At 32.4% G+C, this 27,978-nt stretch overlaps 1 protein-coding gene across 3 annotated transcripts; it reads left to right on the forward strand.

Moving 5' to 3' along the window:
* Positions 1–1,144: 1,144 nt before the first annotated feature.
* Positions 1,145–27,708, forward strand: LOC114330627 (zinc finger protein OZF). 3 transcript variants are annotated; one of them, XR_003652506.2, is made up of 3 exons: positions 1,158–1,739; positions 11,116–11,783; positions 24,682–27,708. XR_003652506.2 is itself a non-coding variant. In XM_028280025.2 (2 exons), the coding sequence occupies exons 1-2, from the start codon at positions 1,427–1,429 to the stop codon at positions 26,028–26,030; spliced, it is 1,662 nt and encodes a 553-aa protein (XP_028135826.2). In that variant the 5' UTR covers positions 1,145–1,426; the 3' UTR covers positions 26,031–27,708. The 3 variants fall into 3 exon arrangements, 2 of the variants coding, with proteins under 2 accessions (XP_028135826.2, XP_028135830.1); XM_028280025.2 differs by lacking the exon at positions 11,116–11,783 and having other exon boundaries at positions 1,145–1,739; XM_028280029.2 differs by lacking the exon at positions 24,682–27,708 and having other exon boundaries at positions 1,157–1,739; positions 11,116–18,349.
* The last annotated feature ends 270 nt before the right edge of the window (positions 27,709–27,978 follow it).

Consider the following 27,978-nt stretch of genomic DNA (forward strand, 5'->3'; position numbering starts at 1 on the left):
TTCACGTAAATTATCAAGGTCAAGACAGCAAATTAGTTACCATTCCAATCCAGAGATGTCGCTGTCAGTCAATTCTCTTGTCATATTTAACAACTGACAGTTGACAATTAAATTAATTTGTTATTTACTTTTTATTTTACAGTTTGTGTCTTAAATATTATAGTGGTGTTATGTTTTTAATTAGATTTAATCACAATTTTAATCAATTGTATTAACCTCCTCTCCGTTTTTGTGAGTAGAATTTTTAGTTTACATTGATCATCCCGTATTGTGTTTCTCCACATTAAAAAAACAATATAATAGATCCTGAAACAGTGTATTCCAATAGACAAGTGTGTCATCAACATTTCGGACCTATATATTTTTGGAAGTTTGTAAAAGATTATAAGGTAATATTTATCTAAACACTAAACAATCATCCTACAAGATTCTTTCAAAAATTTTCATTCAACTCTATATTACACATCAGTGCTTTCACGTGACATATGGCATATAAACATGGCAGTAGTGTTTATAGCATTTTGAAAACAAATTGGAACATTTAAAATTTTCAGTAAAACATTGAATTTTCTTTCTGTTGTTTTAATTTCCTGCGAAATTTCATCAAAAATCCCGCAAAATTTATAATTTAAAATTCCTATGTAACTAAAATTTGTCAATTTAGTTCCCATTCCAATCAAGAGATGGCGTTAATTCGATCCGAAAGATTAACATGGTCGTGAAACGTCTATGAGTATGTATGGTTTGTGGTGAAACGTCTATAAGTATATATGGTCTGTGGTCTTGACCTTGACAATTTACGTGAAACGTCTATGAGTATGTATGGTTTGTGGTGAAATAGATTTCCGCTAGTGACGCACGGGTAAAGACTCGCGGACTCAACTGTAGATCTTGAAACACATGCTAGTTTTATTGCGGAAAAAAGACAGGAATAGTGAACTCATGGACGTATAAATAAAGAATTTATTTATACGTCCATGAGTGAACTATGTACTTATGCCACCGATAATCGCCCGTTTCGCGATTCAAGTTTATATAGGCAACACAAATTACACGCCGCTAATATTCGGGTCAGGATCTAGAATCGAGTTAGAGAGTAGGGTTACATTTTTCTGACAAGACAAAAGACAATCAATCAACTCAACAACAACAACAAAGATCACAAGTACTTAAAACTGAGAGGTTGGTGTCGACTACTGTCGACCGCTTTTTTTTATTAAAATATGTGCTTGTGGACTTGGGGGCTTATTAATTAGACCTCCCTTTGTTTTCATAGTATGTTTTACTGTGATTAATATAATATCAAATTCATCAAATAGAGGTAAAACAGGACTTGAATTGAAATATTAATATGGGTGAAATACATCAATCAATGGCAGAAGTAAGTGAATGATGCTCTTTTAATACTAAAATCAAGTTTGATCAAATGGAACTAAATCAAGAGGTTAGTGAGGACTCCTGTAAATCAGAAATACAAGCTAATGAGGTGAATGATGCTCTCTTTGATACTAAAATCAAGTTTTGTCAAATGGAAGTAAAACAGGAGGTTAGTGAGGACACCTGTAAAACAGAAATACAAGATGAGGTGAATGGCGCTGTTTTTGATTACCTTAAAATTGAGCTTAATGAAGAGCTGGAGAAAGAAAGTACACATAATGCATCTGATTATTTAGAATCAAATGAAGACTCTATAAAAACTGAAATAGAAGGAGTTGAAGAAAAACTAACAAATAAAAAAAGTAAGTAGCTTCATCACTGAATATAACATGTAAACATAACATAATAATGAAGTGAAGAGTTCTGTTGTATGTTGGTATATGCATTTATTAAAATTTTTAAAAATTATTCAAATGGATAGTCACAAAACGTTTTCGGTCAATACTGAATGAACCCCTTAATGTAAAAAATTGTTCTTTCTTTCATTTTCACAAAACTTCAAGCGTCTACCAAAATCACCTCCAATTAATTATTATTGAGTTATAGCTTTATAAGAATGAAAGTTGTTTTTGTGCAAAATGAATTATTGTACTAGATATAATGGACCATTCATTGCCAGTTTACTTTCGGCAACTTTAGAATTCTCCTGATTATTTGATATCTAAAGTTGTATCATCTGTAGTTGGGGGTTTCAGTTGAATTGACTTAGCAAACTTATAAAGTAGGTAGACTTTTTTCTCTAGAGCTCAGAAAATTATGCATTTAAAATTGGTAAAATATTCACTTAAATATTCATATATCCACATCACAGGACTACTCCATTACTATTCTTTTTCTCATGATCATCTTTCAGTGCGTCACAGTTTTTCGATTTCTTTTTAACGCATTAAATTGTATGTGACAGAAAAAAGGCACGTCCGTGATTACAGACATTTACAACATTTATTCTAGTTATTCTAGTTGTCGATAGATGGCGCCATAATAAAAAAATAATTTTTTTTAATTTGATAATAATATTACAAGTATAATCTGTATAATTTATAAGACTATACAAATCAAAGAAAATACCATTTTATAAATGCAAGAAACACATTTGATTTGTTTTTATTCCAAATTGAAAATAAAATGTGACAACTGTCAGATTTAACTAAAATGTCATGTTAGAATAAATGTCATAAATGTGTATTATCACGGACTTACCCTTTTTCCTATCATTTGTTACGCACTGAAAAATGCTCCTGAAAAGGACAATATCTATGGTCCAAGTCAAACAATAAGCCTCGCACGCAATTTTCAGATAATTGCACGAATAATAAGATTTTCTTGACATGCCATTCCTATAGGGTTTTTCATTCTCATGCATTTGTTTCGAGCTTCTGTCATATGTTTTATAATCTGTGTATAATATTAACATACACGGATTATACAACATATAACATGCTCGAAACAAATGAATGAGAATGAAAAGCCTTATTACAGTGAGCATTTTATTTGCTAGAAGTAGTGACAAGTACATAAGTTCTGTCATCATTATTGTGTTTTGTGAGATATTAACACATTCGTGGACACATTTCACATGTAGGCACATCTTATGGAGTAAGTGTCTGCATATACAGTTGTGTCTGTGAATGTGTTAAATGGTAACTGACATTTGTCATAATATTGGAGGTTAAATACAGGGTGTCCCCGAAAATAGTGCGTTCCTTAAAGGTATAGGTAGAAGGCACAATGTAGAGCAAAAAAGTCTTATAACATTTTTTTCTAAATTCCGCCGTTTGATCAAAAAACGAAAATACATTTTGCTATGCAAATTGAAGTCTGACAACAACATACAATTAAAAATACTAGGTTTGTAGGTAGGTTGCAATGACATAAAGAGGATAGACACAGCAACAACTATAAAAAGTGTCCGAAACATATACTTCGCTGAAGTATATGTTTTGATAGGAAGGGGAGAAATTTTTACGAACACGACATGACCAAATATTGTTTTCTTTGTATGTGCACATTTGAACGTTGTTTGTCTTGTGTTTATCATTGTGAAAATCAAATTATATTTTATATTTTTGGGAGTGTAGAGTGAAAATGTCTAATGATCTTTAGGACACCCGATTCTGTGTCAGGTATAGGGGAGTTCTATGTCCATCCTGTTATATTATGTCAATGGTCAGTTGTATCCAGTAGGTAAAATAATGAAAATGTCAACCAAATCGATATCCACATCTGGCGTCTAGTCACATTATTAAAGCAAGAAACAACTATTTTGCAGATAGGTGCCATGTTAACAACCCCAAAAATCACACCTAATAGTAAATAAACGGGGGTTTGATTAGGTTAAATTTATAGTGACAACAAGTTCTACTACGCCACATTGCCATGTCATTCGAATTTATGAAAATAAAAATTCACTTATTGTACAATGTAATTTTTTTCTTGGAAACAGTTAACTTCAGAAAAAAATGTTGTAGGACTTTTTTGTTCTAAATTGTGTATTTTATCCATACCTTAAAGGAACGCACTATTTTCGGGGACAAGCTGTATAATATCAAACTATTGTTTTCAAATTATATTTTATTTATTTAGGTTATATTTTAATGACAGTTTATTTTTTTAACAACTTCACTTTTCCTTCCCTATCCTTGATTGACCTATTATTTGCTAGGTTTGTAATAGTTTTGTTTTATGGTAGGTTTAGTTAGGCGTTAATTTTAAGAAATGTTGCTGGCTAAATGGACACGGCTCCCAAATGCCATAAAAGAAGAAGAAAAACATAAACAAACAAAAGTCTCACATAACCATCTATAGGAAAACATTACTTTGTTTGACACTTATATTACAGATATCTTTGTTTCACACTCTTAAAGACCAAGAGAAACAGTGTAGCCGGTAGCTCCTGTGGTAAAATGTTTTTATTTGGCAATAGGGCTTTCCTGCTAAACTTAACAGTAGTGAAAAAACTAAAATACATATATGACGAAAAATTTGTTGAATTTGTTTGCCATCAAGTTTGTACCAGTAAGTTATGATATCAATAAATCTATGACGTGCATGCCTAATTGTTTGAGTTTTAGTTTATTACCAGAGAACGGCAGTTCTCGCCAGTGGCACACACCAACACCTCCCTACATGCGACACTATATATACACGAAATTTTCGATTTTCTAAATCTGACTGATTTGAAAGATGGGCCAAGTCCCATCTTAAAGTTCAGGAAAAGACTCACCCATTCATATGTCAACCATCCATTTTGGTCCAAGGGTGTGGATTTTACGGCCCTTTCTATTTATGGTCTGTTTTTCATTCTCGTCCCCAAAACTCCCAAAAACTTCAAAAATTTAAGTCCGACCTTTGCGGCTTCTAATAGTACTGATCATTACCTTTCCAACGCATGTCTAATTTTGAAAATCGGTTATACCATTCAAAAGTTACCGAGCTCAGAAGTATGACTCAATTTTTATTTAAAAAAGGGAAGTTTGTGGATATGTATGTATGTATGCGTGTTTAAAAGTTAAACCGATTTGATTTTTTTTCTGTGTTTGAAGAGGGGGTCAGGGCCGATTCAGAACCGGTGTAGTTTGTGACTTTTGACCACCCATAAGCCAGCTAGAGGACTTGGTAGGTACAAAACGGCATATTTTTTGGGGGTATATATCTTCGGATCAAGAAGAGGCAGGAGAACCGCAAATACACCAAATCAATAGTGTTGAGTTAAGCTTTCAAATGTTGCCTAAGCCGTCAGGATCAGACATACACACGGCTCAGTATAGCCGAATAACTGAAAAACTATACTTTGAAAATTTTGGTTTTTCGACAATTACTCAAAATTTCAACCTACGAATTGCGCCAATAACTGAGCGTTTGTAGAAGGACTCTAGACGAATCTAACGGTATATACGTCATATCCGGGAAAATTCGAATTTTTAAGTTATAGGCTTCATAAGTATGATCAAATGTATTTCCTACGGGAAAAACGGTTTCTCAAGCTCAATAATTCCTGTAATAGCTTCAGTTATCATACTTGACCTTAGATCCATCAGATACTACTGGTAAATACGTTTCAAACTCATGTTTACTGATCAAAATCGGTTAAGCCTTTTATAAGTTATTAAGCTACAAAAGCTATCCAATTAACGATTATTCCCGAAATGGTTTATGTAGTTGTAGTGATTACGACGCTAAATTTGATTTGGCAACGGGCAATCCGACTTCATTTACCGGTCATCTCAATATTTTTTTTTCAATCTATTTTGAATAGAAAAAAATCTAGTGTACATTCGATGGATACTAGATCATTTGGGAGATAATGCAACAAAGGTGACCATTTATAAAGCTTAACGAGTAATAGAGGAACATTGCATTCAACTTTATACATTTAATTTATAAATAACTTTGAAAAACTTCTGATACAAGAATAAAAAACTGCTAAACACCTTAAAAATGAGTGGCGCATACAATATTCCACCTATAAAAGATCTGATATGAATATTACGTGGCGCGAAAATGTATTTTTATTTTGATGTAAAACAAAATTCTAGTTTTGTTTTAAAAGATTTTTCCATATTTGCTAAATTTGAAGTAAACGCGCCACAAAAGAGTTTCAAAATTCAAACTGTATCAAAGTTACTCTTTTGTGGCGCGTTTACTTCAAATTTAGCAAATATTATGGAAAAATCTTTTAAAATAAAAGTAGAATTTTGTTTTACATCAAAATGAAAATACATTTTCGCGCCACGTAATATTCATATCAGATCTTTTGTAGCTGGAATATTGTATGCGCCACTCATTTTTAAGGCGTTTAGCGGTTTTTTATTCTTGTAAAAAAATACACAAATACATATTGTTTCAGAAATATAGTAGCGGCACAGTATATAGACGTTCCACAGTAAAACCACTGTCGGCGCTTTGATCTCAAGAAGTAATACCGGCAGTATGCAATTGGTAATTCACCAGTGGTGGATGCGGGTTTTCCCTGTTAAAATCCGTACGTTTCTATGCGACAAGCAATGCGAGAGTGGGGCAAAAGCGACTAAGAACAATTGCGCGGTCGCCATGCGCGACTACAGATTTTACTTTCAATTTTTCGGAGAGTGGTTCTACTGTCCCTCTTTATACTGTGGTAGCGGTGTAAGAAAAAAACCTAAAGGTGGTGATAGTCTTAATCTCTTGAGCATTATACAATGTTATTATCATGGGGCAAATTTATGTTTGCTCCAAATTATTTACATAAGTGTTCAACATCAGTAAAATTTAGATCAAAAAGGTTCAATGAACATGTGAAATATTCACCATTTACTTTACATAAGTTAACTTATTAATTTGTCATTTGTACAATACATAATATACATTACCACTTCGAGCCAAGCAGGCTTATGGCTTGGTTTACAATCTTCCTCCATTCCTGTTTGTTCTTCGCTTTTTGTTTCCAATTGGTTACATTGAGATACCTCAGGTCATCATTAACTTCATGACTCTGTCTGGTCCTAAGTCTTCCTTTTCTCTTTTTACCACCTATTATAGCGCTTGGCATATTGGCACCTATTGGCATTCTAACTTGGGCCATTCTTTGGACATGTCCGTACCATCTAAGTCTTTGTGCTCTTGCTACTGCAATTGTATTAAGGTCCTTATACAATTCTTCTAACTCTTTGTTTGTTTTTCGTGTCCACTGATTGTTAATAATTTTTTCCCAAATATCCTACTAAATATTTTTTTCCCATATTTATAACATTGATTGCTCAGTTTTTGTCATAGTCCAGATTTATGAGGTATATGTAACACAGTTTTATATGTTCTTAATTTAGCTGCTTTGAATATACAGTGCGTCCATAAAGTAACGCATAAATTCATTATTTCGTAAACCGGCGATTTTAAGGAAAAATCCCGACACAAGTCGATTTTTATTTTTAATTTCCGATTTTTGGGCATATATATCATATTAGTGACGTCATCCATCTGGGCGTGATGACGTAATCGATGATTTTTTTAAATGAGAATAGGGGTCATGTGATAGCTCATTTGAAAGGATATTCAATTCTCTATTCCATAATATAAACATTAACATAATTATTTATACAAGGTATTCAAAAAAACATTTTTTTAATTAAAAATAATTAAGACAAAAAGAAAAATGTATGTAATTTGTCTAATTCAAAATACGTTTTAATGTTGTCAGAAAACAGGAAAAAAATGTTTATTTGACAAATAAATATTGTTTTTCGCTTACATTGAATGTTAAAGCTGCCACCCACCTGCTTCTTGCCAGTTTGAATATTTCGCGAAAATCAATGTTTATTTGTCAAATAATTTTTTTTCTGTTTTCTGACAGTAATAAAACGCATTTTGAATTAAATAAATTACATACATTATTCTTTTTGTCTCAATTATTTTATTAACGTTTCGACGCCCAAATCGGGTGCCGTTGTCAAAATACAAAATATTACTAAAATAAACTAAAGTGTTGTTGCTAACCAAACAAGTTCTTCTAATAATTTATTTAATCTCACTCATTTATATTGGCAATTCAGACATATATTATACATTTTAAAGTAGAAGACTTTAAAATGATATTGCCAATATTTATGAGTTGCGTTCCTGGGACGACTTACTGAAAGATAGTTCATTCGATTACATGAAATTAACCCCAACTCAAGAATATCCGTCATAAAAAATTATAGCATGTGATATGTCTTTAAAAAGACAACCAAATGCAACGACAGTAAAATTCTCGCGTTAGAGACTTCATAGTAAATCACAAGGGAAAACCAGGAAAAACCCTGTGATACTATCCCGACATCGTAAGTATTTGGTCTTACATTAATTTACTCTCAAAAAATAATACCAAATTCTGACTTGTAACATGTTTAAATTATAAATAATATTAATAATACTAGATATATAAGTAATACTAAAATATAAAATATGTACTAGCTCGATATTATTGACTTACTAATCTTGGTATTTTCTTTCTATTGACTTCCTCTTTCAGTATGGGTAACCACATCCTACTGTTTAGCATAATTAGAGCCGCTTCTTTGATTTTTCTCTTTTTACTATCTGATTCTTTCAGGACTATACTTAAATCTCTCCACTGAACTCTATGTTCATTATCCCATGCGTGTTGACATATTTGAGATCTCTCAAATTCTCTATTTTTAATATAAGATTGATGTTCACTTATTCTAACGTCTAATGGTCTTGATGTCTCACCTAAATAAAATTGTTTGCATTCACAAGGTATTTTATAAATGCAATTCTTTGTTCTTTCTTGATCATTGTTAGGTTTAGTTTTAGATAGAATAGATCTCAATGTGTTTGTTGTTTTGAATGTTGTTGAAATGTTGAATTTATTTCCTATTGTTTTAAGTTTCTCGGATAGTTCTTTTATATATGGTATTGATATTTTCCTCGTATTATTTCTGGTGAATGTTGTAGGATCCCGTTCTAAGTTGTTCTGTTCCATTCGATCCAATCTTGACAATTCCTTATTTATAAACGATAAAGGATAATCATTTTTTAATAAAACAGATGTTAACAATTGTTTTTCTGCTAAAAAGGAATTTTCGTTAGAACAAGTAATTTTGGCTCTATCATATAAGGATTTAATGATTCCCTTTTTAACGTTGATGTTGTGATTTGACTTGTAATTGAGATATCTGTTGGTGTGTGTTGGTTTTCTATACACTTGAGTCTCATATCCAATATCCTTCTTTGAGATCAAAACATCGAGGAAAGGTAGGCTGTTATTGTATTCCTTTTCCATTGTAAATTTTATTGTCTCTTCTTGATCGTTTATAATATTCAGGAACGTATCCAACAATTCTGATCTATGAGGCCATATTGAAAATATGGTTTGAAAATATATTGAATATATTGAAAATATATAATCCAAAAAAAATAATACTCGAAACGTTAATAAAATTATTTTTTTCATTTTAATTGTGGCTTATTTCCCATATAAATAATCAATTATTTTAATTAAAAAAATGTTTTGTGAACACCCTGTATAAATAATTATGTTAATGTTTATATTAGTGAATAGAGAATTGAATACCCTTTCAAATGAGCTATCACATGACCCCTATTCTCATTAAAAAAATCATCGAATACGTCATCACGCCCAGACGGATGACGTCACTAGTATGATATATATTCCGAAAAATCGTAATTTAAAAATAAAAAAAGTCGCTGGTTTACGAAATAACGAATTTATGCGTTACTTTATGGATGCACTGTATTTTTGCTTCTGAGTATTCTATGCATACACGCAACGATTCCCTAAGATTAGTCTTTTGTGTATTTCTTCCCGGATACTTGGTCTACTCCAAAATAAAGTCCCTAAATATTCAAATCTCTCTATCTTTCCAAATTTATACATTTTTTCTTCATCGATTCTTCTTTTGGTGCTTATTCATTTCGAATATTAGCGATCATTCTGGCTATAATCAGTTTATTAACTGATGCTTTAAATAGATTAGTTGTTGTGGAGAACCATTTCCTCAGGTTCTTTAACCATAATATTCTTCTTCTCCTCCCAATTCCACGCTTTATAAATACCTCACCTTGAAGGATTACCTTCAGTAAATCTGTATTTAGTGCGTAATAAAGTAAAGATGTTGTCTATTCGCAAAATTAAATTCCAACAGAGGGCGCTCAAAATTTCAAAGATGGACGACAACGCTAGGAAAACAATTCATTTTGTCATTTTAATTCACAGTTCTAATTAAATTAAAATCATTTACAGGAGTGTTTTGCCAAAGTAACCACTAAGTTTTGCAACTAAGACATCTTATAAGTTAAAGACGACTCAAAATTATGTTTAATCTGTATGCATTCATTAAAATTTGATGCTAACTACTGATTTGTTTTTACCTTTTTTTCATAAAAAAATCTGGCCCCCGATAATCACACAGCGTTCTAAAAATTATTAATCTATCTTAGGATTTCTAATTTTGTTTTTAATTTAATTAATAGGTGCACTACAGTTTATTTTACACCGACATATATAACAATTTTTAATTAAATAAAAACTGGAAACTTGGAAACTAAGTAGGTGAATTTATTTTATAATAATTGTGTTCTGGAAATACGAAGTGGTCGGGATATTTTTCATAACAATGTACATTCTATGTACATAATATATACTACATTTTATTCATTTATTTAATTTTACAGTCGCTTAAACATTAAAAAATACTACGTTTAATACAAACGTTAAATTAACAAAATGTGTGATTTGGCATTGGTTAATTTAGGTCATTACGTAGAGTATAATAGGAATGAATACTGAGGAACACTGCAATAGTTTTTTTAAGTCGAAATTATTGTTAATTACAACATAAACTGACCGCAAATATGTACACAAGTTAATGGCAAAGTCAATGTTTTCCTTGAGTTGATGCTTTTCAATTTCGCCACCAGGCGTCGCCCACTTTGCGGTTCCTCGCCAATAGTATGTCTCCTTTTTCTAAAGCCACATGCACACCGGTATTCTCCACAATACATATACAAAGTATGTGTACAAACAAAAAAAATATGTGCTATTATCATCGTAATTAATTTTTTTATTAAGATTCAATTATACCTAGTCCAAGTCTGAGATTCGTTTTAACAATCTTACTATATTTATTTATCTTTGCTGTAGGTATGTGATATTGGTTTAATATATATTCACTATTTTAGGTTTTCCCCTTGAAGATATACAAACTGATGCAAGCAAAGTATTCAAAGACCCTGTTAGAACTAATGGTACTTTGAACCAATATCTATCTGCTGTTACATGTGAAGTTTGCACCAAACAATTTTTCACAAAAAATCTTTTAACCATAGATATAAGTGAGAACATCAAAAAAGGAATTTACACATGTAAAACATGCACCAAAGACTTCTTAAAAAGTTTTGATTCAAAGTCACAAGTGGAAACCCACAATACTGGAGAAAAACCGTTTGAATGTGAAATTTGCTCCAAATTGTTTTCACAAACATGCCATTTGAATGAGCATATGAAACTACACACGGGAGATAAACCTTTTAAATGTGAAATATGCTCCAAAGTGTTTTCACTAAAATCCAATTTAAATAAGCATGCGAAAGTCCACAAGGGAGATAAACCTTTTGCGTGTGAAGTATGCTCCAAAACGTTTTCACTGAAATGCAATTTAAATAAGCATATGAAAATCCACACGGGAGATAAACCTTTCACTTGTAAAATTTGTTCCAAAGTGTTTTCACGTAAATGCAATGTAGAAAGACATGAGGAAATGCACTGGAGAAACACCTTTTACATGTGAAATTGGCTCCAAAATCAAAAGGATCAGCAAGCTGACCCTTGGAAGGGTGGACTTCTATGTGTAAGTGAAACATCAATCCCCAAATATACAGCTTTATTTAACACTAGGCTCGGGAGTGTTGTTACAATTTAACTTATTTATAAGAGTATTTACTGTTGATCTTAATGTTCTAGCGAAAACAAGAAAAGAGTTAAAAAACGTTATAAACAGATTAGAAAAGGAGGCAAGATATTTTGATTTAGAAATAAACCAGGAACAGTCAAAATACGTGATACTCGGAAATACAGACCAAAACGAAGAGGGACAGTTTACTTTCTATCTAATGAAGCAAAGGAATACAATTTTTCAACGAAAACTTTTCGTTTATAAATTCGCAAAAGTGTGTGTGTTATTGCGTTGCCGCTCCTGAAATATCTACAGGCCACCTAGCGATGGATTCCTATGTAGTTTTGTCTTCTGAATCCAAATCTGAAAACGGCATTTCGCTATCTCTAACCATCTTCGAGATATCCGACCTCAAAGTCGTCATTGTGACGTCACAAGCCTCCTTTAAATTGTCATTTTCTTCCGACATAGAAACGTCAACTTTACTTTGTTTTCGTTTGACGCAACTAAACGTCAACATAAAATTGAAATGTCAGATAAACAAATTTTATTTATGTTAATGTAATGTTAAATTACAGTTCACTATTTTCAAGGAAAACTGTTTATTTTGTATTTATTTATTTTTATTAGATATAAAGTTAGATCTTTTATAATATAAAGTTAGATCAAGATTAAAGTATCTTTATTTTTCACAATATTGAAAAGTGTTATAAAAAGTTGTTTGGAGTTAAAAACTATGTTCTAATATGCAATTATAGGGCTTTTCATTCACAGTCATTTGTTTCGAGCTTCTGTCATGTGTCACATAATATTAATGTATCTACGTCATACGTTATTGGTATATAACAATGATACAAACCAAAGACGTATGGCGTAGATATATTAAATTATGTGACACATGACAGAAGCTCGAAATAAATGACAATCGATGAAAAGCCCTATTACTTGTATGTACATCCTTCTAGAGATAAAAAAAATATTTGAAATTTTTTCTCAAATTACGGATACCAATATCATTTTCATTCATAACTCTTTTATTATTAATTTTACGAAGAAAAGTTATTCTTCATAAAAAGATCTGCATGGTCTAAAATCTAACATGCAATCATCATATATCAAATTTTATCAATTTTATTCGAGGTATGTCAAAAAATATGAATTTCGTTCGAGAGTAGAGTACCTTTATAGTTCACAATATTTAAATTAGGATATAATTGCATATTAAAACATAAAATTTAATACTAAACAACTTTTCGTTATGATAATGCTCGCATTTTCAGCTTTTTATTTATTTATTTATTTATTTTCAACGGGCTGCTGCCCAATATGATTACAAGTTTATAATATAATATTTCAGTATACTTATGTGTGTCAATAATTAAAATATAAAAGAATAGTTATAATAATACAATAAAATATAAATATCACAAACAGATTTACATATCACAACAATGATTATCTATTCCACAACTACTCAAATAAACATACGCCTGAGGCCCGAAATGAATTCAGCTTTCGGTGCAAAAAAATCTAGATCAGGGTGAATATTTGCCCATCTTAGTGCTCGAGATGAAAAGTTGTTATAAGCATAGTTGGTTCTGTGAATAGGAACATAGAAAGTTTGGTTTAATCGTGTTCTGTGGGGAGGTACATGGAGACCAACCTGCTCAAGTAGCTGAGGACACAAAACTGTTGAATTAACTATGCCATAAAGCATCTTTAATTATTCGTCGGTTTCGCAATGAGAAAATGCCAAGTTGGGTTTCAATTTGATGATAATTTACTTGATTTAACTCGAAAGGTATACCCAGTTTATATGCTACATATTTCAAGAACTTGTGTTGGACTGTCTCGATTTTTGATATGTAAATATCAGTGGCGACGCGTGACTTTTTCTGAAGTGTTACCAAAACCAGATGCAAAAAATCTTATTTAAAAAAATGATGATATGGCTAAATGTATATATACACTCACCGGCACCAAATTCCGCCACCCAAAATTTTTGATTAAGTTTGACAATCTATAACTTTATTATTTGTACTTCGATTTTCAAGATTCTTGCACGAGTTTGTAGGTACATGTATTGATCCTCCTAACTTTAAAAAATTCTGTGGAAAAATTGGAGGGCTGATTTTGCTTCATACTCCTTTTGTATTATCCTGGAGGTATCACTAAGGTCTTGTTTTTTGAATTATCTGAATATCTCTTTTCTTGTAAGAGTTGTAATTAAAAAAACTGCTTTGAAGGTTTATTTAATTAAAAATATCAAACGCACTAAAATTAACAAAACAAAACAAATTTAACAACAAAACAATTCAATAGCGGTTATGTCCACCTCTTGCACTGACAACTGCTCGCAATCTGTTTAGCATCTAATAAAGATGTGTTTTCCTTGCCTGGGGAATAGCCCGATATTCCTCTACCAGGGCCATAACTGTACCAAATTTTCTGGAGGCCTAGGATGACGGCAAATAGCTTTTTTTATCCGTCCCATAAATGCTCAATATGATTGAGATCTGGGCTGCATGCGGGCCATTCTAATCTTATCAATCCAACCTCAATTGTATGAGTCAATCAGTGTTTTTCCATTTTTCCACAGAATTTTTTAAAATCAGGAGAAAATACAACGCTTCCTTTCACCCCTGTACAATGACATGCAAGCAAAATTTTTTGTTACCGGAATAATACCAAACAATATGAATACATGTACCTACAAACTGGTGTAAGAATCTTGAAAATCGGAGCACAAATAATAAAGTTATAAATTGTCAAACTTAATCAAAAATTTTGGGTGGCGGAATTTTGTGCCGGTGAGTGTAGCTTCAATAATATAATTTTGTATATCACTTGAAACTCTCGAAAAAACAGATGTTTCTAGATGTTGACAACATTTTTGATGTTTTTTGGCAATTAATGTTAACAATTCCCTGTAATTGCCTGGATTATCAGAGTCGTCGCACTCAAAATGACCACGAAACGCTAGTTCTTGTTTGGCCCAAAAACATACAGTATCTATTATAAGTGTGCTAAGGATATACCTATCTATTTTTTTAACAAACTCATTATGTTTAGCAATATTTGCTTTAAAAGCTTGGTTAAGAGAACTTTTGATTTTTGTTTTGCCAAACTGAATCAAATTGGGTATACATCTTACATGTAGGTAACGGAGAAATTTCATGTCTCCTTTTTAAAAATCTAACACTATTTAAATCGTGAACCTGGTCCACCCATTTTTCTGTAGAAACGCGAAGACATGGCCAACAATACAGTATAATTGTTTAAAATCGGTCTTTCATTTTTAATCTCATTTTTTTCTTCAAAATTATACAAGGATAATTACTTTTCAAGTAGTTGATCGATTAAGAAGCGACACTCATCCATTAGGTCTGGATCCCGCGTATGAAAAAAAAGTTGATTAATAGCAAGCTGATAATTTGTTAATAGCTTAAGGGTGTCTAATCGGATAAACTTTGATATATGGGAACACTGGAACAGGGGCAGTTTTAATTGTGGAACAGGTTAAAAATTTGGAACGGTCAGACCACGAAAACGGCTCATTTATTTTGTCCGACAGAACAGACTTAAACTCTCCGAACAGAGATTAAACTCTCATGCAAAAATCAGACTGCTATTTATCACCTGTCAAAATTCCTGTCATTTGACATATTCTACATGTTCCACTCATTAAAACTCCCATTTGGTGATTAATAGCAGTCTGATTTTTGCATGAGAGTTTAATCTCTGTTCGGAGAGTTTAAGTTTGTTCTGTCGGACAAAATAAATGAGCCGTTTTCGTGGTCTGACCGTTCCAAATTTTTAACCTGTTCCACAATTAAAACTGCCCGTGTTCCAGTGTTCCCATTTATCAAAGTTTATCCGACTAGACACCCTTAAGCTATTAACAAATTTTCAGCTTGCTATTAATCAACTTTTTTTTCATACGCGGGATCCAGACCTACATGGTTAACTGCACGCACACTTTTTATAGGTACTGTCACCAATTTTAAATCTTGTAACAGCGCTACTGATACACAGCGCGCTTATGCCGTCGCTTCTTCAAAATTATCAGTCACTAGCCGGTCCCGAGCGCCAGCGTGGGTATATAACCATTGTAACCAGAAATGAGTCTGGTAACAGAGTAAAGTGCAACTGAGTCACATAAACTCGCCAATATTTTCGTGTCTACGAGTAGTTGGCTATTTACTGAGTTAGGTACTATTACCACATAATATAATAATATATTTCTATTGGTAAAAATATTGGTAAATAGAGTTATTCATCGTCATAAAATATTTATTTGCAAGATTTTTACCTGTTAACGATGGTAACAGTGGTTACATGGACGCTTCGCCAGTGGTAAATATAAGATGGAGACCATACACAAGAACAATACTCTAGATGAGGTCTAACTAAAGAACAATATAGTAGTTTAATTCCTTCAATATTCTGAATGTCTCTAGTGCATCTTTTTATAAAACCAAGCATTTGTAAAGATTTGTAAATTTTTTACGTATAATGTGATTCAAATAAAAGTTTACAGTCTAAGTTAATTCCCAAATCACGAATTTTAGTAACCCAGTCAACAGGAATATTCTGTATATTATAATTATATTCTATTGGGTCTCTCGATCGTCCAAAAGAAATAGCATGACACTTGGTTGGATGCATTCAGGGCCATGGCATTCAACATACACCACTCACTCAACCGATCAAGATCATGTTGAAGATTAATACAATCTTCTGTATTGTTGATAATTGTGTAGAACTTTAGATCATCTGCAAAAAGAAGAGGTGAACTGTGCCGGAAGCAGTGGTGTATATCATTGATGAATATGTTAAATAACAGGGGCCCCAAATGCGAACCCTGAGGTACTGAATGAACCTTAATCTCACTGGAATCAAAACCCCTGATACGCACCATCTGAACTCGGTCAATCAAGTATGTTATTTTGAGAGAGTGGTCCATTTTATGTATCTGGGAGTTATTATAGAGGAGAAAGGTCAGGAAGAATGGGAGCTGAATGCCAGATTAGCAAAGGGAAATAAATAGATGCGAAGTCTAAGACCACTTCTTCTTCTTTGAGTGCCTCTCCTATCGGAGATTGGATATCATTAGGGCGATTCTAATTTTATTTACTGCTGTTTTGAACAATTCGTTAGTGGTACAGCCAAACCACTCTCTCAAATTTCTCATCCAGGACATTCTTCTACGGCCTGGATTTCTTCGTCCTTGGATTTTTCCTTGCATTATATTTTGTAGGAATGTGTACTTTTGTCCCCTCATCAGGTGGCCTAAGTATTCAAGTTTTCTCTTTTTTATATTCAGTAGAACTTCTGGCTCGTTATTTATTCTGCGTATTACTTCTTCATTTGTAATTTTATCCACCCAACTTATTCTTAGTATACGGCGGTAGCACCACATCTCAAAGCTTTCAAGATTTTTAATATTCCTCTGTTTAAGAGTCCATGACTCAACACCGTAGAGCAAAGTACTGAATACATAGCATTTTAACATTCTAGTTCGTAGATGAATACTAATATCACGATTACAAAATAATTTTTTCATTTTTATAAAAGTAGACCTGGCAATTTCAATACGTCTTTTTATCTCGTAATTTTGGTCACCTGTGTCATTGATAAGGGTTCCCAAGTATTTGTATTCGTTTACTTTTTTAAGTTGGGTACCGTTTATTGTGATACTAGTGTCATTTATTGGATTCTTACTGAAGGTCATATATTTGGTTTTTTTTGACGTTCATCCTTATGCCGTAGTTATTACATATCTCATTCATACTTTCAACTAGATGTTGTAGATCTTCCGCTGTTCTTGCCATTATCACAGTATCGTCAGCATATCGAATGTTATTGATAACTTCTCCATTGACTATTGTCCCTTCGTTTGCATATGAGAGAGCTTCTTGGCATATTTGTTCGTTGTAGATATTAAACAAGAGCGGTGACATTATACAACCCTGTCGTACCCCTCTACGTATTTCTATTTCGTCCGATGTTTGGTCTTCTATTTTTATATTAGCTCGCTGATTCCAGTACAGATTTAATATTATTTGTATGTCTCTGGTGTCAATGTTCTTACTCACCAGGACTTCTTTGAGTTTACTGTGGCGTACTTTGTCAAAGGCCTTTTCAAAGTCTATAAAGCAAGGCTTCAGTTCTGTAGGGATTTCATCAGGTCCGTTTGCTTTTCCATTTTTAGCGTTTCTTATTGCGTATTCTACTTCTTCTTTCAATATGTCTGTCCCAGTTGCATTGATTATCTGAGGTAAGGTGTTTCTATCGTCTTCAAATAATTCATTCAGGTATTCTGTCCATCTTTTTATTTTATTCTCTAGATCTACAATAAGATTTCCATCTTTGTCTTTAAGTTTACCTATTTGGCATTTCTTTATGCTTCCTGTTATCTCTTTTACTTTTTTGTGCATATTGAACACATCGAACGCGAACGCATCGTACTAAGACCACTGATAACATCCAAATATATATCGAGAAAAACGATAATAAAAGGATATATAAAACGGTAATAAGACCCACAGTAACGTATGGTAGTGAAGTATGGACAATGAAAAAAGCAAATACAGAGAAATTGGAAAGATAGGAAAATGCTTAGAGGTATATACGGAGGCAAAAACACGGAGGAAGGTTGGGTACGACGAACAAACAGGGAATTGGAAGATCTGTATAACGAACCAATCATCAGTCGCTTCATAAAAGCACAGAGAGTGAGATGGATGGGACACGTGATGAGAATGGAAAGGAAGAGGATACCAAAGATGATCCTAAAACGGGGCCCAATCACGAATAGGAGGAAAGGAAAGAACCAGAAAAAGGTGGTTTGATAGTGTACAGGAAAATCTCAGAAATGAGGGAGTTATTAGTTGGGAAGAAAAAGTTACAAACAGGGACGAATAGAGGAGAATTGTAACTCGATTTAGTAGGCAAGGAGTATGACTAGACAAGAAGTCACCCCACTTGATACAAGTGTTGTAATATATTTATTTATAGTAGTATATATTATTGTATTGTATCAATTGTATTTTTAGCCCTAGGGCTCCCAGGGCTGATGAGCTTTTAAATAAATAAAATATGCACCAAAGACTTTTTAAAAAGTTCTTATTCAAAATCACAAGTGGAAACCCACAATACTACAAAAAAACCGTTTGAATGTGAAATTTGCTCCAAATTGTTTTCACAAACGTGCCATTTGAATGAGCATCTGAAAATACACACGGAAGATAAACCTTTTAAATGTGAAATAATTATGCTCTAAACTCTAAAGTGTTTTCACTAAAATCCAATTTAAATAAGCATACGAAAGTCCACATGGGAGATAAACTTTTGCGTGTGAAGTATGCTCCAAAAAGTTTTCACTGAAATGCAATTAAAATAAGCATATGAAAATCCACACAGGAGATAAACCTTTCGATGTAAAGTTTGTTCCAAAGTGTTTTCACGTAAATGCATAGGCGTAACCAGGATGATCCTAAGGGGGGGTTACAACTACTGGAAGGTCTCTGAGGGGTATGATGTTAAGCGTGTATAGAGCTCAAAGTCCATCCCAATGGGGGGGGGGGGGTTATAACTCCCCTGGTTACGCCTATGCGTAAATGCAATGTAGAAAGATATGAGGAAATGCACTGGAGAAATACCTTTTACATGTGAAATTGGCTCCAAAATGAAAGGGATCAGCAAGCTGACCCTTGAATCATTGCAGGAGCAGGTTTAGAGATTTAAAATTTTCGGAAAAACTGTGTACCCGAAAAAAACCTGTTTTTTCCCAGAAAAATTTAAATTTGTTATATACACGATAAACATGTAGGTACCCCAACAAGTTGCCCAGACTAGTTCTCTTATCGAAAGCTTGCTAAGATATGTTGAAGAACGCTACGAATTTTGTTCTAAGCCGATTCACTTTGCAACCAATCTCCTTGATGCTCGCTTTAAATGAGAACAATTGAATGAAGACCAACTAATGGAAGGTATAGACTTCATTTCTGAAATGGCTCGTTCACTAAATCTAGATGTAGGGAATTTGGTGGCAAATCTAGCCTATTTTAGAACAAAAACTGGAGTTTTTAGACATTTTGTATAGGATAGTGCGAATGGTATTCACCCCGTCATATATGGTGGCAAGGTTTGTGTACGTCGCATCCACTTATGCCAATTGCCTCCCGAATTTTAAATAGACCTCCATCTTCCGCCTCTTCAGAAAGACACGGGTCTTTATATGGCCTCGTACATACAAGTAGATTATCACAGGATATAATTCAGAAGGTGGTTGCTACTCATTTAAATTTGGTTATAAACAAAAAACATATTTATTAAGATGCTAGCCAGATCCACTTTTAGAGGAGACTGACAAAAATCATGTTGTTTTGTCCATCCAGGATGATAAAGCGGAGATCGAGTCTGAATTAGATGCTTGGTCTGAAGATTCAGATTCAGACTCACATGAAAATATATTGCTGAGCGCTTTGGTTAAATAATGTGCTTTCTACCTTTGAAGTTTTGGTTTTGATACTTTCAATTACATATAATTAGATAAAAATTATAATTTTTGACCTGTACATGTATGTACTATGTACTTATATACATGTATATCTTAGATATTAATGCATATTATTAAAGTATGTTCCTGTATTTATTTTTACAAAATATATTTAAAAGGCTTTAAAATTGGTATTTTTTCACGTTTCAACGCCCAATTAAAAAAAATTCTAATTTTTCCAATAGTTCGGAAAAAAACCTGCTTTTTCCCAATTTTTCCCGTTTTTTTTTCCGATATGTTAAATCTCTAAGCAGGTTGGACTTCTATGTTGTAAGTGAAACACCAATCCTCAAATAAACAGCTTTATTAAGCACTAGTCAGAGGAGTGTTGTTACAATTTAACATGTATGAGTCGAGTATTTACTCTAGCAAAAGATTAATGATAATTGCTCTAGTGAAGCAGAATATATTCTGCATGCTGCCAACGTCCGCTTCAGATGGTAAGGTTTGTAACCTTATCATGCATGATCAAACTATTTTAACGCGTTTTTTGTGATAGTCGTTTGTGCCGTATTAGATGTTTTTCAATATAGTCCATGTGGTGAGACCGCTCCCGTCTGAAAAAAATTTCTGATTCGGTTTCTTTGTGGATTCCTATTCAAAAATGTCCCCTTTAAACAAATCTGATGGGTGCCGGGCGGAATTTTTGGGCAGAAATTTTTTAAACAAATACAGAAGATCACGTTTTTTGCCCTGGAACATATATTTTTAGGTCTTTGAGTCATTCTAAACAAGAAAGGTATCTTGTAATTTTTCTGAAAAATTGATAGTTTTTGAGTTATAGGCGATTTAAAATCTGAAAAATGCGAAAATACGCATTTTCGAGGCTTAAAAACTCATCTTTAAATTAGTATTTTTGAGGTTGCCAGATACTTAAATTGAAGATTCAACATTCAGCTTCAAGATTCTGAAGAGTGATCGCGTCTAACCTTAATTTATACCGTTGTTTTTTAATTGTTAAATATGCGTGTTTATCAGATTTTTTTGCCGGTGCGGCGCGCTCTATTTAAAAAATCTCCTATTCTCATCCGAAAAATATTTTTTCTAAATTCTTTGGGATATTCTAAATAAAATAAGTTTCTTGACATTTTTCTTAAAAGTTGATAGTTTTAAAGTTATAAGCGATTTAAATCCGAAAAATGCTAAAAGAACGCATTTTCGGATTTTAAATCGCTTATAACTTTAAAACTGTTAACTTTTGAGAAAAATGTCAAGAAACTTATTTTATTTAGAATATCCCAAAGAATCTAGACAAATATTTTTCGGAGGAAAATAGGAGATTTTTTAAATAGAGCGCGGCGCACCGGCAAAAAAATCGGATAAACACGAATATTTAACAATTAAAGAACAACGGTATAAATTAAGATTAGACGCGATCACTCTTCAGAATCTTGAAGCTGAATGTTGAATCTTCAATTTAAGTATCTGGCAACCTCAAAAATACTAATTTAAATATGAGTTTTTAAGCCTCAAAAATGCGTATTTTCGCATTTTTCAGATTTTAAATCGCCTATAACTCGAAAACTGTCAATTTTTCAGAAAAATTACAAGATACCTTTCTTGTTTAGAATGACCCAAAAAAACCTAAAAATATATGTTTTGAAGCAAAAAAACGTGATCTTTTGTATTTGTTTAAAAAAATTGTTTAAACAATTTCTGCCCAAAAATTCCGCCCGGTACCCTTTAGATTTTATTAAAGGGGACATTTTTGAATAGGAATCCACAAAGAAACCGAATCAGAAATTTTTCCAGACGGGAGCGGTCTCACCACATGGACTAATATAAGAAACCAAATTTCACAACCACCAACATAATACACTAAGTACAAAGTTTGGAACACCCTGTGGAATATTCTAGCGTATATAAAATATTGAAATTAAAACTCAACTGTAGCCTTAGGCTTTTTTAATATTTTGCTTTTTGACTCACTCGCTTATATGGGATAATAAAAAATTTAGGTACTTTAATAACGAGCCATGTTGTTCATCAATACAGGGTGTTTCTAAATACGTGCAACAAACATTAAGGGATAATTCTGTATGAAAAAATAATGACCGTTTGCTTTATAAACATATGTCCACAAATGCTTCGTTTCCTAGATACGGAATGTTGAATTTTTTCTTACAAACTGACGATTTATTTATTGCTCTAAAACTAGTTGAGATATGCAAATGAAATTTGGTAGGTTTTAAGAAGTAGTTATTGCGCATTTTTCACATACAATTAAGAATTTTATATTTACCATTGGCGTGCATACGGGATGTATCTAAAATGTTTATACCTGTATGCACGCCAATGGTGAATATAAAATTCTTAAATGTATGTTTAAAAATAACTACTTCTTAAAACCTACCAAATTTCATTTGCATATCTCAACCAGTTTTAGAGCAATAAATAAATCGTCAGTTTGTAAGAAAAAATTCAACATCCCGTATCTCGGAAACAAAGTATTTGCGGACATTTATGTTTATAAAGCAAACGGTCATTATTTTTTCATGCTACCCCTTAAAGTTTGTCACACTTATTTAGAAACACCCTGTATTGATGAATAACATTGCTAGTTGTTAAAGTACCTAACTTTTTTATTATCCAACATAAGCGAATGAATCAAAAAGCAAAATGTTAAGAAATACTAAGGCTACAGTTTAGTTTTTATTTCAATATTTTATATACGCTAGAATATTCCACAGGGTGTTCCAAACTTTGAGGAAAAAACACACTATCATTGTTACACCCAGTGTACAATGACACTTACCTCATTAGCAAGAATATTATTACATCGATATTCTTGAAGAATAAAGCTACAATATATGTACTGAAAACATTACTCAAATCCGACAACAGGCTTAGGAAATACGAGACATCAAAAATGTCTTATTTTTAAGGTGGTGCGTTAATTTTGATGCTTAGTGTACCTATATTTTCCAAACTTTGAAAAAAGTTTTTTGCTTCAATAAAAAACTGCATAAGTTGAAGTCTTTTCAAGCTTACATGGGATCCCTCTCTCTCTCTCTCTTCATAATGGCTTTATAAGCCGAAAGCGCGCTCAGCTAGGATTTAAAATTTTACACACTTCAAAAGTACTCTTTCTTTTCCCTGTCATTTAGGGTCTTAAAATATTGCTTTGAATCATTATGAACACAGATAATAGTTATGATGTCTGTTAACATATTCTCACTTGCATTTTTTGCTGATATGTCAGCTTTATCGTTTCCACTTTATCTCGCAATGTGATGGTACCCAGAGGAACTGAACTAATCTTCACATCAAGAGTTCCGCCTTAATTAAAAACAGGACGGGATGTTTGGAGTACAATAATTGCTTTAGGACTGTTAATGCACTAAGGGAATCGCTAATGATTAGAGAGTATTTTTGATGTTATGTGTGTTGACAAATGTTAATGACTGGAGGATGGCAAAGAGGTCAGCTGAGAATATGGAGGTTTGGGGAGGGAGCTGGTAGGAACTGTTGTAGTTATTTGTTGTGAAAGCCGCTCCTACTCAATTTGCAGATCTGGATGCTCCAGAGAAAATATGGATGTAATCATTAAAACCATTTGATATCTCTAGTACTTTGTGTTTAAAGATTTTTGCTGGTGTGTCACATTTCTTGAATGCAGAAAGGTTTGAATTACAATCAGGGAGAGCAAGTGTCCATGGTAATATGTGTTGGCTGACTTAAGGAATTGTGTAAGTGGCTGGAATTATTGTGTCTAAGCTTTGTAACGTTGTTTTCACTCGATGATAAAACGGAGGCTCTAATCTTTTTCTACAATTAAATATCGATGGAAATATATCTCTAAATGTGTTTGTATAAAGAAGTACCTGTGGGTTAGTTGATACTCTTGAGGCATAATATGAGGCTAAGGTATTCTCTTCTGAATTGAAGGGATGGTTCACCTACCTCAACATACATACTTTGAAGTGAGAAATGTGAAGTTTGTTTGGAACAAGTGTCCAGTAGGGCTTTTCATCGATTTTCATTTGTTTCGAGCTCGAAACAAATGACTGTTGTTGAAAAGCCCTATAAAAACATGAGAATAAAACATTTTGTATAATGCAAGATTTATTTTACATTAGTTTGTTAATTGTTTGTTTGTTACTTGTTAATTTTCTTACTGTTAAAATTACTTAATAATATTTTTTATTCATATTAGATTACAATCAAATGGAGATACCTAATTTTATTTTATTCATTCTTCCAAATTTTGTTTTATCGATCAAACGATATTTATTTATATCTTTGGTTTATATAATATGGTATTGGTTTAAAATATATTCACTATTTTAGGTTTTCCCCGTGAAGATATACAAACTGATGCAAGCAAATTATTCAAAGACCATGTTAGAGTTAACGCTGCTTTGGACCAATTTCTGACTGCTTCGACGAAAGTGAAAAGTGAAAAAAGTTATGTTACCTGTGAAACTTGCGCCAAACAATTTTCAACAACAAATCATTTAAATGCAGATATCGGCGGGAACACCAGAAAAAGAATTTTCACCTGCAAAATTTGCACAAAAAACTTTTTAAAAAGTTCTCAGTCAAAATCACAAGTGAAAACCCACAATACTAGAGAAAAATCCTTTAAATGTGAAATTTGCTCCAAATTGTTTTCACAAAAATGCCGTTTAAATGAGCATATGAAATTACACAAAGGAGATAAACCTTTTTCATGTGAAATTTGCTCCAAAATGTTTTCAAAAAAGGGTGATTTAAAAATTCATCTCACAACACATACTGGTGAAAAACCTTTTAAATGTGAAATTTGCTTCAAATTGTTTTCACAAAAATGCAATTTAACTGTTCATATGAAAATACACACAGGAGATAAATCTTTTTCATGTGAAATATGCTCTAAAGTGTTTTCACTGAAATGCAATTTAAATAGACATATGGAAATTCACATAGGAGATAAACCTTTTTCATGTGAAATATGCTCCAAATTGTTTGCACTAAAATCCAATTTAAATAGGCATACTAAAATCCACATAGGAGATAAACCCTTTGCATGTGAAATTTGCTCCAAAATGTTTTCACAAAAGGTCGATTTAAAAATACATCTTAGAACACACACCGGTGAAAAACCTTTTAAATGTGAAATTTGCTGCAAATTGTTTTCCCAAAAATCCAGCTTAACTGTTCATATGAAAATACACAAAGGAGATAAACCTTTTTCATGTGAAATATGCTCTAAAACGTTTTCACAAAAATGCCATTTAAATGAGCATATGAAAATACACACGGGGGATAAACCTTTTGAATGTGAAATTTGCTCCAAAATGTTTTCACAAAAGGTAGATTTAAAACTACATCTTAGAACACACACCGGTGAAAAACCATTTAAATGTGAAATATGCTCCAAATTTTTTTCACTAAAATCCAATTTAAATGGTCATATGAGAATACATAAAGGAGATAAACCTTTTAAATGCACAATTTGTTCCAAATTGTTTTCACAAAAATCAAATTTAACTGTTCATATGAAAATACATACAGGAGATAAATCTTTTTCATGTGAAATATGCTCCAAATTGTTTGCACTAAAATCCAATTTAAATAGGCATACTAAAATCCACATAGGAGATAAACCCTTTGCATGTGAAATTGCTCCAAAATGTTTTCACAAAAGGGCGTTTTAAAAATGCATCTTAGAATACACACCGGTGAAAAACCTTTTTCATGTGAAATATGCTCCAAATTGTTTGCACTAAAATCCAATTTAAATAGGCATACTAAAATCCACATAGGAGATAAACCCTTTGCATGTGAAATGTGCTCTAAAATGTTTTTACAAAAAGGCGATTTAAAAATGCATCTTAGAATACATACCGGTGAAAAACCATTTAAATGTGAAATTTGCTCCAAATTGTTTTCCCAAAAATCCACGTTAACTGTTCATATGAAAATACACAAAGGAGATAAACCTTTTTCATGTAAAATATGCTCTAAAGTGTTTTCACAAAAATGCCATTTAAATGAGCATATGAAAATACACACGGGGGATAAACCTTTTGAATGTGAAATTTGCTCCAAAATGTTTTCACAAAAGGTCGATTTAAAACTACATCTTAGAACACACACCGGTGAAAAACCATTTAAATGTGAAATATGCTCCAAATTGTTTTCACTAAAATCCAATTTAAATTGTCATATGAAAATACATAAAGGAGATAAACCTTTTAAATGCACAATTTGTTCCAAATTGTTTTCACAAAAATCAAATTTAACTGTTTATATGAAAATACACACAGGAGATAAATCGTTTTCATGTGAAATATGCTCCAAATTGTTTGCACTAAAATCCAATTTAAATAGGCATACTAAAATCCACATAGGAGATATACCCTTTGCATGTGAAATTTGCTCCAAAATGTTTTCACAAAAGGTCGATTTAAAAATACATCTTAGAACACACACCGGTGAAAAACCTTTTAAATGTGAAATTTGCTGCAAATTGTTTTCCCAAAAATCCAGCTTAACTGTTCATATGAAAATACACAAAGGAGATAAACCTTTTTCATGTGAAATTGCTCCAAAGTGTTTTTACAAAAGGGCGTTTTAAAAATGCATATTTCACATGAAAAAGGTTTTTCACCGGTGTGTATTCCAAATTGTAGTCCAAATTGTTTGCACTAAAATCCAATTTAAATAGGCATACTAAAATCCACATAGGAGATAAACCCTTTGCATGTGAAATGTGCTTAAAAATGTTTTTACAAAAAGGCGATTTAAAAATGCATCTTAGAATACACCCAATCTTAGAATTTGTGAAATGTGCGCCAAATCGTTTTCACGAGGACCCCATTTGCAAAGACATCTTAGAATACACACTGGAGAAAAATCTTGAAAAAATCCGCTTTAAAAAAATCTGACAATACAAACTGGAGATAACCTTTTGCATTTAAAGTCTGCTCATTTCTCATCCACTCTCCTTTCATTTGGTTTAATTCGACGAATCGTTGAATTTTGTAACTCAGTCAGAGGACTTCTTTGAGTCAATAAATCAAATTTGCCTTATTTATTGCCAGTGTTCACTATTTATCGCTACACATCCATTTATAACGAAGATACGATTCGAAACAAATGAATGCGTTTAAATAGCATTGGACCAAGATTATGCGCCTACCCCCTTAAAACTACCCAATTAAAAAAACATGACAATAAAACATTTTGCATATTCGACATGTATTTTACATTAGTCTATACTTATTAAATTGTCACGATAGTGTCCAATACATGCAAAAATTAAAACTGTCGATATTCTTACTGTAATTATGTACATATTCATATTATCATATTAAATTACTATCAAATGAAGATACATACGTAATTTTATTTCATTTATCCTTCCGAATTCTGTTTAAACGATCGAAAGATATGTAGAATTGTAAATATTTTATCTTAAATTTTAAGTCACCTGTATATAATTTGTCTTAATTATTATTAAGAGCACGAAATACGCATACGGTATACGAACATATAGGCCACATGTGCGAATCGGATTGGGGATTTTCAATCGGAGTTAAGACGTAAGATAAAGCAGTAGCCGCATTGACTAATTTTAATGGTTTTCGTTTATTGGAAAAG

The sequence above is a fragment of the Diabrotica virgifera genome, chromosome 3, assembly GCF_917563875.1.
Source record: "Diabrotica virgifera virgifera chromosome 3, PGI_DIABVI_V3a".
NCBI lineage: Eukaryota > Metazoa > Arthropoda > Insecta > Coleoptera > Chrysomelidae > Diabrotica > Diabrotica virgifera.

Coding starts and splice junctions, on each gene's coding strand:
- LOC114330627 (XM_028280025.2), top strand. CDS start 1,427: ATGGAACTAAATCAAGAGGTTAGTGAGGACTCCTGTAAATCAGAAATA. Junction 1,740..24,681: donor AAAACTAACAAATAAAAAAA/GTAAGTAGCTTC, acceptor TCACTATTTTAG/GTTTTCCCCGTGAAGATATA.